This window comes from Acomys minous, assembly GCF_964271855.1.
Source record: "Acomys minous genome assembly, chromosome: 12".
Classification (NCBI taxonomy): domain Eukaryota; kingdom Metazoa; phylum Chordata; class Mammalia; order Rodentia; family Muridae; genus Acomys; species Acomys minous.
Window position 1 is genome coordinate 11562847 of NC_140493.1, and position 19464 is coordinate 11582310.

General features: G+C 41.3%; 1 protein-coding gene across 1 annotated transcript in view; it reads left to right on the forward strand.

The window, feature by feature from the left end:
- The window catches only part of SLC2A13 (solute carrier family 2 member 13), a 289570-nt gene that overhangs the window by 45950 nt on the left and 224156 nt on the right, over positions 1-19464 (forward strand). The window contains exon 2 of the mRNA XM_084748255.1: positions 14833-14992. Within this exon, the coding sequence (XP_084604381.1) occupies positions 14833-14992 (160 nt within the window). The remainder of the gene's footprint in view (positions 1-14832; positions 14993-19464) is intronic.

The window sequence follows — 19464 nt, forward strand, 5'->3', positions numbered from 1 at the left end:
CAATGGTTATCCCATCCCTTGTATCCTCCCATTCTTCCCTCCCTCCTCTTTTCTCCTTATTCCCCTCTCCTATGACTGTTCCTGAGGGAGATTTCCTCCCCCTGTCTATGCTCATAGGGTATCAAGTCTATCAATATTCTTAAGGTGGGGAAGAGAAAAAAAAAGAAAAAAAAAGAAAAAAAAGAAAAGAAAAGAAACAAAAGAATAATGGTATGTTTGTAGTACGTTTTAACTTTACAGAATTTGCAATTGTATCATCTATAAATGTTTTTTTTTCCTTAAAAATTACAGAACTGGTTTCTTGTATTGGTGCACTAGCTGGAACTTTTCCCGTTGAGTAGTAGAATAGCATTTATGCTTGATTTGTTCTTGCAGCTCATAGCATACTTTAATCAGCTTACGCTAAATATGACATTTGTTATGTATTTTTTTTTTATCAAATGGCCTTTTAAATTTTTAAGTGGAGATAAAAATCAAGAATGGATCATGAATTTTATCTAGCACATTGCGTATCTATTTATTTAAACGTATTTCTCTCGGATCTCAATAATGTTTTAGTTATATTCCTGTTGCTATGGCAAAATACCTGAAAAGGAGCAGTGGGGGGGGGGGGAGGGGCTACTTTGGTTTACCATACCATTATGGCGGGGAAGCTATGGCATTAGGTAGAAAAGGTATTGTGGCAGGTGCAGGAGGTCAGCAGTTCACGTTGCGTCCATAGTCAGGTCCTGAGAGTCATCAGGAGATAGAGTAGGGCTATAGACATCCAGGCTCACCTCTGGTGATACACTTCCTCCTTGGGGGCTGTACTTCCTAAAAGTTCCACATCTTCTCAGTATCTTTAGGGAGTATTTCACTTTCAAACCACTTGAAGTAAGTAAAGCTATTGTATTGGGACAACAAACTTGTATTAATAGGCTTTGATATATATTTATATACACACATATATGTATATACACACATGTATATGTATATATTCACAGATATGCAGTGCTGGGGAGCAATCCTAGGGTATTGTTCATTCTAGGTAAATACTTTTCTATTGAGATATACACACATATATATATATATGTATATATTGACATATATGCAGTTTTGGGGATCAATGCTAGGGCATCGTGCATGCATTCTAGGTAAATATTTTTCTATTGAGGTACTAACCAAACTTTTCTATTTTCAAACTGTGTTTCTATCTGGTGGTACATTTCTAGATTTGTTTGGCCATATGTTTTAGATTTTAAAAATCAAAAAATTTTAAATTATTAAGAGTCCTATGTTGGCCTATTCAGAGTGAACCTGCCAAGAGCTTTGAAGGGTGTGAGATTTCTCTATAGAAGCCAGAAAATTAACCTGCTGTAGCTTCATGGATACTAGTAGAAGTCAAAAGACTTTGTATCTGTTTCCCGAGCCCCAACTTCCATAGAAATAATATATCCACTACTGTAGTTTGAATTGTAGTGAAAGAGCTCAAATAATACTTTTTGTTTTTTGAGACAACATCTCACTATGTCATCCTGGGTGGGATGGAACTTACTGTGTAGACTATGCTGTCCTTGAATTTGATGTGTTCCTCCTGCCTCTGCTTCCAGGTATACCACTAAGCCTGGACCATTTAAAAAAACGAAACAAAACAGAACACAGCAGTGAAAACACACGTTTAAAGGACAATAACTAACCCTTTTATAAGGGGGAGAGAGATAGTGTCTGAATCACGAAGGGTGTGTTTACAACAGTTTTTGTTCTGAAAGGAGGTCCTTGGCTTTGTCTTAGCAGGCTGTTTGTTCTACCAATATTGTTCACACCACGGGAGAGAGGCTGAATAATGCCTACTGAAAGATGAGGGCAAAAGTGTCAGAGGGTTACTGTCTCCCAGAAGTTCACATAAAGGCTGATCTAGTTGTATGAGTCAGAGTTCTTCATAGGAACAAGAGACAGAGAGTCAGGCAGACTGGGGGTGGGGGGTGGGGGGAGACAGACAGACAGACAGAGACGGAGAGATAGAGAGATAGAGACAGAGACAGACAGAGAAAGACAGACAAACAGACAGACAGACAGACATCTTTGTTTGATTTGTATTGTTGTGATAAAACTCCCTGACCAAAAGCAACCTGGGGAGGAAAGGGTTTATTTTGTCTCACACCTGCATGTCAGAGTCCTTCACTGAGGGAAGTCGAGGCTGGAACTGAAACAGAGGTCACGGAGGAAATCTGCTTACTTGCTTATTTCCAGGCTTGCTCAGGCTGCCTTCTTACAGTGCCCAGGAGTGGCCTTGCCCTTAATGCCATGAGCCCCTCCCACATTAATCAATAAAATGCTTGCCTACAGCCCAATCTTTTAGAGGCATTTTCTCCATTGGGGTTACCTCTTCCCAGATAACCCTAGCTTATGCCAATTTGATAAAAAAGATTAACCACCACCATATACACATATGATTATTAAATTTGTTGAATCACCTTTTATTAGAGTAGTATCAACAGTTAACTCCCATTTTAGGAGCTGAGAATGTTCAGTCTGTGAGCCTGGGCATCTCAGCAGTCAGAGTGGTCCCTCAAGACACTCAGAAACTGGACCTTGGGGTCCTTGGAGATGAGTGTATCCGCAGTCCCAATCTGCCACCTCAAACCTGGCAGGATGCTGAGAGCCGCTGGTCCTTAGTCAACAACAGAATGCTGAAAGTGCTGGTTCTGATACCTATGGGTGAGCCAGCAGCACCAGTGATGGGTAAACCAACTGGGCAGCAAGAGAGGTTAGTGAGCAAACGGCACATAGCCATCCTGTTGTGTCCTGTTTATCTGGGTGCTAGCTGAAGGTGCCGCCCAGGCTTGGGATGGATCTTTTCTGTTCAGTTAAGGTAATCAGGATTGGTTTCCCACGTGAGGCTCCCTACTCAGTTGATTCTAATTTGTGATGAGGTGACATCAAAACCAGCAGTTACGAGAGCCCTCAACATTAATTGGGATATCTAGCCTTTTACTAAAATTGTGTTAGTATGCGATTACTTATTCAGTGGTTCATGGAGCTAATGGAATGAAGGTATCTAGAGTTGAGGTTTTCCTCATGGGAATGATTCTTTAGCATTAATGCACTTTACAGATATTATAATTTTCGTATACCTTCTGTGCTCTTTATTCCTTCCTGCGTCTCTGCTTTATATTGTTCTATTATCTATCGGATAGGAGCTTTTAGCATTCTATTTTAGGCATTTTACCCTGTTTTTAAAATAAAAATTCTCCCCTCCTTTTGGCTTAAGAAACCTAGGTTCTCAACTATTTTCCCTCGGTGTTGTTGCCAGGGTAGTTCAGGAGCTCATGCTTGAAAAGTCACTCTCTGGGATTTGGCAAATGGCCGGAAGCAATGTGGATTAGTCAGCAGCTAGCAGTCTTGATGAGGTGGCAGAGTTACTTATTTCACTTATTCCACTTTGAGGTGGCTATGGACCACACAGGTGTTGATGAGGAGGCAGAGGAGCAACAGGGCAAAAAGCAGGTGTGCTCACTGGCTTCCTCAGTATCTAATTAATTTTACTTTTTCTTCCTCTACGTCTTCCTGATCCTCCTCCTCCTCCTCTCCTTCCTTCTTCTTCCTCCTCCTCCTTATTCTTTTTCCCTCTTCTTTTTCTTCTTCTTCCCCCTCCTGTCTCCTCCCTTTTCTTCTTCTTCTTCTTCTTCTTCTTCTTCTTCTTCTTCTCCTCCTCCTCCTCCTCCTCCTCCTCCTCCTCCTCCTCCTCCTCTTCCTTCTCTTCCTCCTCCTCCTCCTTCTGTCTCTCTCTCTCTCTCTGACTTTTTCTTATCACAATGGAACCTGACCTCCCAGGGTTTGCAGTACTTTATAGACATGATGCTATGATGCTTTCCTGTATATTAAATCTCACAGAAGTTCACTACAAGCCGTGTGCTAGATGATACATGGAAGGAAGGACGACCAGGAAGTGTTACAAGGCCTTCCAACTGTTCCTTTCCCTATGAATATATGTAAAGATTTGAGAGCTAAGGTCGTAACCATTTGGATAGGGCTCCTCTTCACAGTTTGCAAAGCTTAGTGAAAGGAGAGGGATGCTAAGTGAACTTGGATAGGCAGATACCAGGTGAAGCTGTGAAGCAGGGACTGCCAGGGACTCCTGCAGGGGAACGGCACTGTCAGCACCACAAAGGTGCTAGTGCCTCATATTCTCCTCTTGGTGGTGGGAAGTCAGTTGTGAGCTAATAGATAAACTCTTTCAGCACTAAAAGATTGGCAACAGGAAGCTGTAACAACCTTCCTTTCATGTTTTTTGCTAAACAGATATATAAGGAAATTTCCCTCACGTTGAATCTCTCATAAAATATAAGATTACACTAAAAGTTGGCAAATACCTGAATAAAGGAAACCATTTAACAATTTCAGTATTTCTAGCATTATTTACCTTTTGGATATGGAAGCTGTGATGGTTCTTTATCGCCAGCTTGACTGATTTGGAATTATCTCAGCCACATTTCTGAGTGTTTGCTAAGAGGTTCAATTGAGGAGGGGCAAGCAGGCCTGACTGTGAGAAATACCATCCCGTCGTAGGCTGGGATCCAGGACTGGACACAAAGGGGGAATGAAAAGCCAGTGGCCCACCAGCATTCAACTCTCCCTACACTCTGTTCTGTATATCTGCAAACAGTGAGCCCCAAACAAAGCTTCCCCTTAAATTGTTTCTTGTTAGGTGTTTGGTCACAGCCAGGAAAAAAGTGACTCCCATAGAAGTAGAGACTGTGAACATTGTTAAGCTATGCACGGCATGTTCACTGACCTGCCACCTTTTCATCATTTCTACATCAATCTGGGGAAAATGTGGGGTCTGTGAATTAATGATGGCTTTCTTAGTTAAAGTAAGCTGTAACCTGGGGGGCTACGGTGCTGAAAAAGTCAGTGGTTATCAAAAACATGCCAAGGCAGTAGCCTCTCATTCTTTTCTCTAGTGAGCTTGAAGAATGAATTTCAGGGACAGCTGCAAGGTGAGTTTCAGAAAGGATTTTTTAATTTCAGGTGACAGTTAAGAGAAAGCAAGCAAGCAGAGCCCCTGCATTGAAGAACTATTTCCAAGAAATGGTTCCAGCCAAGAGTCTCACTGCAGGGGATTTTAGGAAGGGTTGTGGTCTGGGGGTGGTCAGCCCAGCTGTCACATCCTTGAGGTACACATGGACCTCAGGAAGATCTGGGCTTGTTAGTTTTGGTCAGTTTAACACAAACCTAGACATATCTGGAAAGAAGAATTCAATTTTCTGGGACTCACATGGTGGAAAAGAGTATTGGCTCCCACACGTTATCCTGTGACCACCACATGCATCCTGTGGTAGATGCACAGCAAAACACACACACACACACACACACACACACACACACGATATTTAAAAAGAGTATATAAACGAGAGATGTTGGTACCCAGCTGAAATGTTGACAATAAGTATCTGATGCTTTGCTAGGGGCTATTTGAAACTCTCGAATGTTAAATTTGTAGTTATCCACACCGTCTCACAACCTGACTCTGTTACTGGCATTTTTGGTTGTACGTAGGTCCTATCACCCTTGGAAGTTGCCTGACATCTTTTGTGAGTGTCTGGAATCTTGTTAGGAAAAAGCAAGAGCTGAATTCTAAGGCATGCTAGCATCCTGGTAACCGTGGACACTTAGCTACTTAGAAGAGTAAAAATGTTAACAGGAAGCTGAGCACAGCTGCACTAGGCATCCTCTTCCCTTGAATTCCCATGTCTTTTTATTAAGGCTCCTTCTTTAAAGATGAGAAAGCGCTGGTTTTGAAACTGAACTTAGGCCGCCATAATCTTTGTTCCAGAAGCGTTATTATCAGAAGGTGGCTCATGCACTTCTCAGAAGCTAATTAGTTGCTCCCTGCTCCTCATGCTGGGATACTACTGTGATTCATGGGTATTTATCCATCACCGCAGGGTTTTCTAATGCTATTTGGTTATGAAATTGCCTATGGTTCTGACTCAGGCCTTTTAAAGGGCTTCCAGCAGTTTCTGGGAGGCAGCTTCTGCGTACCCTGCATGTAGAAGGTGAGTCAGCTTGCACCCGCGGATGCTCTTGCACAGCGGTGTCCCAGGTGCGGTTTCCTGGCCGCGCTTCTCAAGTCAAGCATGGTGACAAGTTTCCTTGATGTGACCCTATTTTTTTTTCCTCTTGAGAATTTAAACTTTTCATGTCAGTAGGTAACATCAACGTGGGTTTCTATGGTTGTGTTCCCTCTAGAAAATCGTTAAGACTTGTACCATTAATTCCTCATGTTGACCTCCTAAGTTTAATTTGAACCCTTAAAATTAAAATGGAGGGCAGCTGGGAAGATGGTTTGGGTAGTAACGTGCTATGTAAGCCTGGAGAAGACTTGAGTTTGGATCCGTAGCACCCATGTTAAATGCTGTGGGCTGGCTGCATCCCTGTAATCCTAGTGCTGGGGAGGCAGCAGCAGGATCGTTCCAGAGGTTCACCTACCAGTCAGTCTAGGAAAATCAGTGAGCTTTAGATTAACTATGAATGAGTCTTTGTCTCAACAAAACAAACAAAACTGTGAAGAGGTATAAAGGAAGACACTGAAACTGGACATTAGGCTCCGGCTTTCTCACATGCACACACCTGAACATGTGCACACATATGAACATGTACATAGGCACACAGAACATAAACACACACAGTATAAAATAAAACTTGATTTTTTATTAGACATTGACTCTATGTAGTTAATAATTAGAATGGAGAGGAAAAATAGAACTGTTTAGAATGCTTCTAAAATTTATGCATCGTTCATATACATACTCGAAACATCTAACTCTTAGTTTGGGGAATATTTGAGTTTTACCAGGGTGAAAATATGAGCCTGCAAACATTGTCTTTGCAACTGATGAGTGAATAATAAGGTTCTTGCTTGTTTATTTGAATGCTCTTGAGGTTTATTTAAATCGATAGCTGCAAACACTTAATAATGATTTAAGACAGACCATCACATTTGCTGGGTTTACTTAGCAGTCCTTCATTAGAATAGACATGGGGGTATGGGCAGATTGTATTGATTTCTGAAGAGTGGAAAGGAGCGTTAGGATGACTTAATAGTAACTTAATGTCTGGGGCTTTTCAAAACTGAACTTCATGTTTGGGAACCCATAAATCAGCTACCTGCATGAGTTATTCTCATTAATAGCAGGTTGTTGATTAGCGGGGCTTGTGCGTGATGGATGCACATTTGAACACAGAGAGAAAAGCGAACGTCAGATTCCCTCTCCATTTTCATACAGCAGCTGCATGGACTTTAATTTGTCTGGCGCACAGTATCACAGTTCATTGTATTCCGCTCCCATGTTTCTTACAGACTGACCTAATGTCTTTAACATGACACCTGGTGGCAGGAAGTCACACAGCCAGGAGTAGGGGGAGGGAAGACAGAAGGCCTTCTTCCAAGATAAAATGTTTTCTGAGATAATTCTTAAGGAACCCGATCTAAGCAGAGGTGTGTCCCTTGGTCCTTGAATAGCATTTAACAAAAGTTGAGGAGATGAGCCTCCGAAACCACTTTGGTATTAACATCTATCTGGATTATTTACTGAAAAACAAACAAAACAAAACTGTAGGTCAACCTCTGCACCTCGGTTTCTTTGCTTTTCATTACCTGCATAGCTGTCGATGGGATGGCTTTTAGGACTGGCCTGTGGTACTCAAGGAAAGCCATGTGCTCACTCACTGTTCACCCTGTCACTTACCACCCAACTGTTCCTTCAACACAGACTTTTTTTTCTGGATGCGGCTCTCAGCATTCCTCTCAGATGTGCTTTCTGAGTGGTGTGACCCACCGCTGTCATCACAATTAAGTGTGGTGTTCACACAGTCACCTTTTAAACCCTGAATATTTGTGTGCCTTCCAAGCTTTTCCTGCTTTAGTCTCAGCTTGGAGATGTATTTAAAGAAATGTTGACCAGCAGCCAGAAGGCATCTGACGTCATAGAAAATTGGTCCTAGTCTTGAACGGAGCAGCATGTAGGTTGTTACTTAGTAGTAGTGCTTAAGACCTGTCACCCTGACATCCACCCTCAAAGCTGAGTCCCTGTCATAGGCTTGTATACTTTTTTTTAACTAGATACATCCCAAGTATCCTACCTGAAACTGTCTTCTTTTTTTTTTTTCAGTTGAACTCTCCGCAAATCATATTTACTTTGCCTTAGTACATTTTTCTGCCCTGACTCTGTTTTTTTCTACAATGGCAATAACATAAAAACTAAACTGACAAGGCCAAATTCTCCCTCCTGCCAAAAAAAAAAAAAAAAAAAAAAACCTAGGAGTTTTAGCAGACTCTGAATTGAGGAATGCTGGGAACACTTCATATAGCTAACCCATATCCCCAGCATATTGAGGGGGGCGTTACTTTTTACCTACTGTGTATTTCAAAGGCCACTTCTGAGTCCACCAGTCTCTGTCTGGCTTTATCGTGTACTTAAGCAACAACTACTATAACGATGATGACGATGACGACAGCGATGACTACTGTTGCTGCTAATGCTCCTCCTCCTTTCCCCTCCCCTACCCCCTCCTTCTTCCTTTTCCTCCTCCTCCTCCTTCCTCTAGTTTTTTTGTTTTTTGTTTTTTGGGTTTTTTTGGGGTTTTTGTTTTGTTTTGTTTTGTTTTGTTTTGTTTTGTTTTGTTTTGTTTTGTTTGGTTTTGGTTTGTTTTTTTGAGACAGGGTTTCTTTTTGTAGCCTTGGCTGACCTGAAACTAGCTCTGTAGTCCAGGCTGGCCTCCAGCTCACAGAGATTGGCCTGCCTCTGCCTCTCAGGTGCTGGAATTAAAAGTGTGCATCGCTAAGTTTTAACTCCGTGTACTCGGCGTAGCATTGGTTGCTTAATTAAGGCGTTCGACCACCATCCTTACCTTCTTTCTCATGGCAGTGGTAGCTAGAGTCCTAAACACACACTCACATATCTCTCCTCCTCTCTGTGTCCTCTGCTGCCAGCACACTCAACTGTTCTCTTGCAGTCAATTTTCTCTATTCCAATCAGAATTGTCCTTTGAAAACGTACATCTCGGGCCAGGGTGTAGCTCAGCTGATATTGAAGTTGCCTAGCAGCATGCATGAAGTTCCAGGGTCCGTCCTCAGTGCCACACAAGCTGGGTGTGGCGGCGTGGTGATCACAGTGCTGTGGCGATAGAAGCAGAAGAATCAGGCGTGAGGGTATCTTCAGCTATATAGACCTGCCCAGATGGGAATCTGCTGCTGCTGAAAGACTTCTAAGTACCAACACCTTGATTCGGGTCGCTAACCTTCCCTGCCCCCCAGGAGCCTGTTCTAGAATTTTTTTTTAATGATTTACATTTTGTAAATTTGTTCACTTCACATCCCTAACGTAGCCCCTTCCCTTGTCGCCTCCAGATCCCACCCTCTCTCCCTTCCTCCCTCCCTCCCTCCCTGCCTCCCTCTCTCTTCCCCTCTCCCCTCCCCTAGTCCTCAGAAAAGGGGAGCCCTCCTCCCCTAACATCTGACCTCAGACTATCAAGTCTCATCTGGACTGTCTGTATCCTCTTCCTCTGTGGCCTGGCAGGGCTGCCCTACAGGGCGGAAGTGATCAATGAGTGGGCACCAGAGTCCGTGTCAGAAGTAGTCTCTACTCCCCGTATAATGGGATCCCGAAGGAGACTGTGCTGCCTGTCTACTACATCTGAGCAGGGGGTCTAGGTCTATACCTACCATGGTTCTTGATTTGGGCATCAGTCTCTTCAGCACCCTCCCCTCCTCTGCCTGGATTTGTTGGCTCCATTGGTCTCCTTGTAGAGCTCCTGTCTCCTCCAGGTCCTTCCATGCCCCAAACTCTTCCATTAGACTCCCCTGCACTCCACCCTGAAGTTTGGCTGTGAGTCTCAGCTTCTGCTTCAATCCCCTGCTGGGTGGAGTCTTTCAGAGGACCTCTATGGTAGACTCCCTTCCTGTTCCTTCTCTTCAGCTGCTTCTGGTGTCTGTTCTATTTCCCCTTCTGAATGAGAATTAAGCATCCTCCCTAGGGTCCTTATTATTTAACTTCTATAGATCTGTGTGTTTTGTAGTGTGTTTAGTATTATGTGGCTAATATATGCTTATAAGTAATTATATACCCTGTGTGTCTTTCTGGTTCTGGGTTACCTCACTCAGGATGATCATTTCTAGTTCCATCCATTTGCCTGCAAATTTCAAGATTTCTTTGTTTTGAATAGCTGAGTAGTACTCCATTGTATAAATATACCACAGTTTCCTTATCCATTATTCGGTTGAGGGACATTGAGGTTGTTTCCAAATTCTGGCTATTATAAATAAAGCTGCTATGAACCTAGTTGAGCAAATGTCCTTGCTGTATGGTGGAGCACCTTTCAGGTATATGCCCAGGAGTGGTATAGCTGGGTCTTGAGGAAGAACTATTCCCAACTTTCTGAGAAAGCACCAGGTTGATTTCCAAAGTGGTTGTACAAGTTTGCACTCCCACCAGGAATGGAGGAGTATCCCCTTTTTCTCTACATCCTCATCAGCATGTGCTATCACTTGAATTTTTGATCTTATCCATTCTGATAGGTGTAAGATGGAATCTCAAAGTCACTTTGACTTGCATTTCCCTGATGGCTAGGGATGTTGAAGAAAGAAATTGAAGATATCAGAAGATGGAAAGATCTCCCATGCTCATGGATTTGTAGGATTAACAACAACAACAATAGCTCAGGATCTAAATTCAACAATTAATAAATGGGGTCTCGGGCTGGACAGATGGCTCAGTGGTTAAGAGCACCGTCCTGCTCTTCCAAAGGTCCTGAGTTCAATTCCCAGCAACCACATGGTGGCTCACAACCATCTGTAATGTGATCTGATGCCCTCTTCTGGCCTGTAGGTGTACACTCAGGCAGAACACTGTATATATATTAATAAATAAATGAATCTTTTAAAAAAATAAATGGGATCTCATGAAACTGAAAAGCTTCTGTAAGGCAAAAGACACTGCCAACAGAACAAAATGACAGCATACATTAGGCTTCAGCCTTTTCCAAACCTACTGTATTTGAGGTTCTTTAATGCTTATACCTCCCTTCCAACCCACCTACCCTAGATAGGAGAGAAAAGAGGTTAATGGGAACAGGAGAAGTAGACCTTTTTGTACTCAGTTCCTGGGAGCAATTCCCCTGGCATAGTCAGCAGGATTTCAGCAGACCAGCAATTCAACCAAAGTTGCTGCTGGAACCTAGAACAGCAGCTGGAACCTAGAGTCCCAAAGCGTTCTCTGGAGCAGTTTCTCTAGGAGCATCTCAAAGTGAAGCCGTGAACAGCCAGATAATACCAAGATGGAAAAGTCCCCGCCTCCTGTTTTGGGCTCATCTCCTCTCAGAGTCTGTACTACGATGTGTTTCATCTGGCAAAAACCAAGCCCCCACATGAGGTGGTTTGTCTTCTATAGGATAAATATCACCCGATCTCTCACAAGTCTGATCCCTATTCCACAGTTGGGACTAAAACAAAAACATGCCCACATCCGTTACATGTTCCACATTTGGGATCAAAACAAAAACATCTTTATCTCCAGTACAGCCTACACTCTGGGAAAAGTTCTTCCCCAACCCTACATCTGACTGAGGGCTAATATTCAAAATATATAAAGAACTCAAGGAATTAAACACCACCAAACTAAATAATGGGATACAGAACTAAACAGAGAATTCTCATCAAAGTAATATCGAATGGCTGAGACACACTTAAAGAAATGGTGTCTGACCTTTGTATTGGTTGCTAGCTACATCACTCTGAACTGTCTCCTTTCTGAAGCAGGCTGCAATTTGGTGTGCTTCGGGGTCTTCCTCACACAGTGGATCTCAGCTGTAATAGAAACTCTCTCTTGAGATTTTTGACTCCTCAGACTGGCGATTCCCCATTGCTACAGCCTCTAAGCTGTGTCTCCCGTGGCAACCTCAGGTCCAAATGCCGTAGGCATGTCTTGATTGATGTGTGTGGTTTTCCATACTCTGCGTTTTACTTCTCCACCTACTTAATAATTTATTAATAAAAACTCCATGCTATTTCATGCTGTTTATTCTTTTTTTTAATTTTATTTTATTAATTTATTCATATTACATCTCAAAGGTTATCCCATTCCTTGTATCCTCCCATTCTTATGCTCATGTGTGAAGAATTGTCTGTCCAGCCTTTTTAGGTTTCCACTTCATCATCAGTATGCTGCAACAGTTAGTTAGCATCACGAACTGGAACCCAGAGAATGGTCTTAGAACCACCCTACCATGTCATGTTCAAATTACTTATTTGACTACATGTGTTTGTAAGTGGGGTGCATGCTTGGCTTCACTCATATACATGGGCTAAATTTTGTTAAGTTTTGCTCACAATATTGGCACATAGTGCAGGTTGAACTGAATCCAAAACTTGAGATAATTTCTATCTAGAGATAATAACAAAAGTGATAGTGACTAGGGTTGAGTAACGTCTGTATTTAAGTTCTTTCCTTCATTAATTCTCTGATGTTTCTCGATCTCTTTGAATGACTTTTAATCTTCCTATTCCATAGATAGGCCATTGGAGATCTGGAAAGGTTAAATAACTCATGCAGACTTACCCAGCTTGTAAGTGACATGGTAGATATTGAAAGGGATGGTTCCTGAGCCTACTGTCATCTGTTGTGATGAGCCAGCTTAGTGTGTGACATTAAAGCTGGGTTCTGGCATCTGGTAGGCCCTTTGACTTACTACCCGCCCTGGGATAATGTCCTCTGTGAGGTAGGGTAACTACATGCTCTCAGTAGAGATGTGGTGAGGATTAGGGCTCTAATCGGGATGGAGAGAGTACCTAACGAACATAACTACGCGGTTTTTACAGCAATACTAAATCAACGTTGACACTCACAGGATGGATTTTGGCAGCTCTACTTCACAATGGTTCTAGAGATTTTCTAGCTCTCCAGCTTTTTTTCTTGGCCATCATCTGTTACCTTCAACCCTCTGGCACTCTTCTTAAACCATCAACTTTTTAAAGGCCTGAAGATGGGTCTACATTTCTTCTCGTGTAAAATCTGTGGTTTGGAGACAAGCATACGTTGCTTATGTGTGAGGTTCTGATTTCCCATGCTCAGTGAGTTAACTGGCTGAAGGCCAGTCTCTGGCTAAGAGAGAAACGCAATGATTGTTTATTCTTAGAACAGTGTAGGGGAAAATATATCCAAATAATAAATTAGCACTTATTTGTGAAATTGTTAACATTTGTTGAAAATGTTTATTTCCAAGTTCCACGGGAGGCATTTTAGGGTGGTCTATGCCATAGTAATACTGCATTAAGATGATGGTGATTTAGTTTAAGATTCCTTCTGCTGCTGTTGTGAAATTTATCAACTCGTAGGCCTTTCTCCATAGGCACTCTGAAAATAAGAAATACCTGCAAAGTTTAATTGCTTCTATGTTTGCCTTAGTACAGTGCATTTCCCATGTTCTTTTTTTAAATTTTCTTTTAATGTAGTTATCTAACTCAAAGATGGTAAGGCTAATTAAAATTTAATGAAAAGCACAACGGGTAAGCTTTTAGACTACTGGGACATTGGCAGGTTGTTTAGTGAAGTTCTAATGGCTGGGTGGAAGGAGGCCCATATCAAGAGAAGGAAGAAAATGACAGAGAATTAAGACATCCAGGGCACAATCAGTTAGGATGCTGTACTTATAAGAGATAGAACTGTGTGATCCATGGTAGTGATATAAACAGAAGTTGGTGATGCATTGAGTGTGTAGCTTAAAGATGCTGTCCAGCTTGCGTGAGCCCCCAGGCTGAATCGCTACCACTATGGTGTTTGTTGAGAAGTGTAGGTACTGTTGTCACTGGGGGCAGACACATGTCACTGAAAATAGAGTGTGGTAGCTCGCACCTGAAACCCGGGGCCCTACACTGGAAGCATGGTGTCAGGTGTCTAGGTGCTGTCTTCAGGACAAACCTGCCCTTTAAAACCAGTTCTGTGCAGTTTCTGTGTATTTCTACATCAGGATTGATTTATAATATCTATATACATAAAGCTTAAAATTCTATAAATAACCATATGAACCCTTTATTGACCTCCCCCAGACCCATTAAACTTTTCTTTTCAGTCTAAATTATTCTGTCTTTCAGAACTATAGAATACAAAAAATTCTGTCATTATAAGGTGTCTCAAATATATATAGCATGATTTAATAAGATACCTTCTAAATAATGAGTTCAAATTGTTGATATAAATTATTAAGTAATGTTCTGGTCTCACTGTTGTGTGATTGCAGTTCTGTAGAGACTAAAATAATTTAGCAACTACACCATTCTTTCTAGAGCATAATTTTGTATCATTAATCTATAATATTATAAAGCACACATTCCTTTAGTGCCATTGTAGGGCTGTTATGCTGCTTCTGTACACAGGCTTTTAAATGACAGTGTGAGTAGAGCATTGGGAGGTAGAGGAAAAGGATCATAAGGCCAAGGCCATTCTTAGTTATCTACAGTGTTCATGACCAGTTACATAAGCCCTCGCTAAATAAAATAATAAAATAAAAATAAACTTATTTAAATAATTATATAATAAAAAACAATATTCAGAGTTTGTAACCTCACATACTTCTTTACTTGTGTGCAGTAGCTCCACATCATTCACAAACAAAATCTTGAGTATGTAATAATCAGTGTCCAAAGTAGAGTGAAAGCTCATAACAGTGTGTGTGTGTGTGTGTGTGTGTGTGCGCGCGCGCACGTGCACGTGTGTATTTTAACCTCACCTAGGTGGTGTAGTGACAACAGGGACCGCACAGATATCTCATGTTTGTTTCGGTTGCTCTTCACTGCAGGCATTGCTTCCATGACCGTTCCCGTGTACATCGCAGAGGTCTCTCCACCCAACCTGAGAGGTCGATTGGTCACCATTAACACCCTCTTCATCACAGGGGGACAGTTTTTTGCAAGTGTTGTCGATGGAGCCTTCAGTTATCTGCAGAAGGATGGATGGAGGTTTGTAAATTGTTTTTATCTTGAATTCAAATAAACTGTAACTTTGAGGCATTGGGAAAACATATTTTAAATCGTTGTCGTTAATTTATAAGTAGTCAAAATACATATTTATTTTGATGATAGACAAGAAACCTATTGAGGATTGATATTTGGAGACTATTGGGTTTTTTAAAGCATTTAAAAATATTTCTTATACTGTGTATAATCTTTTGCACATAAAATAATGTAATATATGTGGGGAGTTTCTGAGTTACAGGAGTGACTGGATAGCTGTTTATAAACTGAAAATAAAGCTCTCTTTTCTGGGTGTAGGAAGCTATATTCTCATCTGAAAGAAACAGTATTTAAAAATACAGATTTAATACATAAAAAGTATCTATGTGAAATATAAAATTTCTCAACGGGTGGTGGCACACAACTGTAATCCCAGCACTAAGGAGACAGAGGCAGGGAAATCTTTAAGTTCTACACCAGCCTGGTCTACAGAGTGAGTTCCAGGATATCCAGGGCTACACAGAAAAACCCTGTCTCGAAAACCAAACCAACCAAACAAACAAACAAACAAAACCAAAAAAAATTCTTGAAAATAATTTAAATAAAAAAAATGAGAAGATAAACATTGAAATTAAGTACATGTAGCATGTTTATAAATACAACTTTGTGTTAAAGTTTAACGATGAGGGCACAGGAATTTTTAAAATTAGTTATTTATTTACTTTATACAGCCCAATCTCAGCTTCCCCTCCCTCCTCTCCTTCTAGCCCCTCCCTCTCAGCCCCCCATCCCCTCCTCCCCTTCTCAGAAAAGAGGAGGTCTCCCATGGAGATCAACTGGTGTTTTTATATCAACTTGCAATAAAACTAGGAGCATCTTCTTATATTGTGGTTAGACAAGGCAACTCAATCAGGGGAAAGGGATCCAACGTCAGGCAGTGTAGTCAGAGACAGCCCCTGCATGAGGAGTCCCACATGGAGCCCCTGTGTTAGGAGACCCACATGGAGCCCCTGTGTTAGGAGTCTTACATGGAGCCCCTGTGTTAAGAGTCCCACATGGAGCCCCTGTGTTAGGAGTCCTACATGGAGCCCCTGTGTTAAGAGTCCCACATGGAGCCCCTGTGTTAGGAGTCCCATGTGCAGACCCAGCTGTGCAACTATTACATCATGTGCAGGGGGCCTAGGTCCACTGCCATTTTAACCAAAATGAATTTGGAACACACATACTAATTAGAGGTTAATACTTTGATTGAAATTGTGAGTCTAATTGCTGAAGATATCTATAATATGCTACTCATAAAGTTAAGACATACGACTCATTGTAAAGATATTCTAGTGCAACAGGGTGTGTATTTGAAGGCTTGCTTTCATGGTGTGAGTTCATTAGTCTGAGGTCTCGTATCCTCAAGTAGCTGATACTTGAGCAATAGTGTTGTTGTGCAGACTGAGTAAATGGATGTCTGTGAAAGTTTTCAAGAACTTTTAGATGATGCTAAGTTTTGCTCCCTGTTATTTTCAGAAAGCATTAGTTTCAGCCTCTATATCCATTTAATCATGTAAAGACAAAACAAAACAAAACAAAAGCCCTCTCACCTTCAGTTCTCTGAGTTTCCCCCAAGTAAAAAGTGAATGCAGGTTGGCAATGGCAAGAGAGGTTTATATAAGGCAAATCTCCTTGAAGAGGCCACGTAACACCATCCACAGAATGTTTTAAAAAATATGTTAATGGTCAAAGGATCTCTATTGAAAATAACTCTGTACCATATTATCATAGTAGATTTACTTCTATATATATTTGTCCAAACTCATGGGCTGCACTCTTTCAGGAGTGAACTGCAGGTAATGCTGGTAGTCCATCTAGTCAGTAGGCTCATCGTATGAATGTGCCACGTTGGTAGGGGATGTTGATAACAGGGAAGGATGCTGGGATAGAAAGGGTATGTCGGGATCCCCTGCACCTTCTCACCCATTGTAAGATGGCAATAGAAAAGGTGGACGTAAAGTTGAATGATTTATTTGTGCCTTTACATTAGTACTCGATAGAATGGCAGATGGCTCGTTATGTTTTACTTATAACAACCACTAGAATATATAAAGAAAACACCTGAGAGGCTGTTGTAAGAATTAATAGAGAATACTTCAAACAGCCTGATACACTATGAAAATGTAAGGTAGTAAAAGCATAAGAGTAAATGGCAGATGGGGCAGATGGTGAGCACATAGCTAAACAGTCCTCTTAAAATGCAGCCTTAACAATGAGTACAGTAAGTGTTTATATATATATATATATATATATATATATATATATATATATATATATATATATACACACACACACACACACACACACACACACACACACACACACACACACACTAAATATATATACTAAATACTAAAGCAGGTGATTGAGCTTGAAAGGACCCTCTTAGAGAAAAGGCTTAATGTCATGATCCAACTTTCATGTGCAGAAGCTAGAAAAACGGCCAGTCTGGTGGCTCGTGTCTCCAATCCCGTCACTGGGAAGTGGAGGCAGATCTCTAGTTACTTCTGCTCTGCAGAGGTAGGTCTGGACTAACGTAAGACCCTCTCAAAGGCGGAGGAGGTGTGGAGGAAGGAGGAGGGATAATGGTTAAAATTATTAAACTCAAAAGTAAGAAGTGGAACAATAAAATAAGTAGAAGGTATAAAAATGGAAAGACAGTTGAGTTGGTTCTGTGAAAAGATTAGTGAAATTAATGAAATTGCTGTGACTCATCATACTAAAAAAAAAAAAAGATAAAAGCCTGTATTGTTAATACTAGGAATAAAAGAGGGTGTGCCATTCCTCTGGAAACCATAATACCATTAAAATTTTATAAACAGTAACTTTAACAAGTTGGAATGGGCATGTCACTTAACAGTCACACTTAACCAAAAAGGCACACCAAACTAAAATGAAAAATGAAAAATAAAAAAACCCAAAATTCTTTACTTTTTAAAATAACTGGAAGCATGACTCTTCGTCCACCTGCCAGATAATTTCTCTGGCAAGTTCTAAAAACAGCTGAAGAGGAGGTGTGTCCCTCAGCCAGGGCCTGCAGGTAGACACACACTCCTTCACTGGGTGGTGCCTCTGCCTTGTTAGTCAGGAGTAAGACGTGCTGCCTAACGGAAGACAGACACGGAGCCGCACGTGCTCCACGGTCCCACGTGAAGTTCATCACCGTGCAGGCTAAGTCACAGGTACAGGAATCTTATCAGCCATTGGCCCTGGCTGCGATGATCAACTGGAAAAGTGTCAGGATAGAGGAAATTTGTTGATCGTACAGTGTTCCTGTCTGGGCTGGTGGTTGGTTACATAGTGCATGCATTTCCTGTTAACTCACAGAGTGCCTTGTGCCTCTGTAGTGGGTTTGATGTCCAGTACTAGAAAAATTACCATGAGCCTCGTATTGGTTCCTGCCTACTATTCTATTTCTACACTGGCCACTGAACATATATATATATATTTTTTTCTTGTTTTGAGACAGGCTCTCTTGTAGCTCTGGCTGTCCTTGAGTTTACTATGTAGCTAAGATAGGCTTTGAATTTACTTCATCCTCCTGCCTCCGCCTCTGAAGCTCTGAAATTACAGATGTGTGACACAGTGCCCGGCTTTACCATGAAAACAGCCTCCACTGAAATAAGTCTTCTGACACTTGTCCTTCTTAAACGTCCCTGTCATCAGGCAATTAAATAACCTTGTTTTGCTCAAAATTTCTTGTGTGTAGGCGCTATGAAGCAAGGGGCATTTATTTATCATTGTGACATCCCTATAATCTCTTGTTTAAAACTTTGCATGGGATGACACTCAGCAGGAGAAATTAATCAACCGGTCTGTGTCTGTCTGTCTGTCTGTCTGTCTGTCTGTCTGTCTGTCTGTCTGTCTCTCTCTCTCTCTCTCTCTCTCTCTCTCTCTCTCTCTCTCTCTCTCTCTTTCTCTCTCTCTCTCCAACATCATTCCCCACCCTGACCTCCCATCCCCACCAGAGAGACAGAGACAGAGTCACAGAGTCAGATACACACATGTAGAGAGAGAAAGTTGTTATAGAAACTATCCTATGAATTTGGTATGGCTCTTCATGTGCTTTGCCATTCAGTGGTCTTTATGTTTTCAAAGTGTTATTTTGAGGGGAAAAATGCTATAGAAACAACCTATGGCCTGCTTATAAAGGACACTCTTACAGAAAGGGCGTGGTCCTTAATCTCTTTTAATATCTAAAAGACACTATCCAACTGCAAGCAAATTTCAAATCACAGGTAAATTTCAAAATAATTTTTCTCTCATTTCCTCAACTGCATAATAATGTTAAATAACTGTTTGTACTAATAGATACTTAAATTATTTTTAAAAAAAAAGCCCTAACATGTATAAATGCCTCATAGACTTAAACAGTGTAAGTCTGTTTCTGTCAGACTATCTGTTTCTTTTACTACTGTGCCCACAGTATTTTAAAT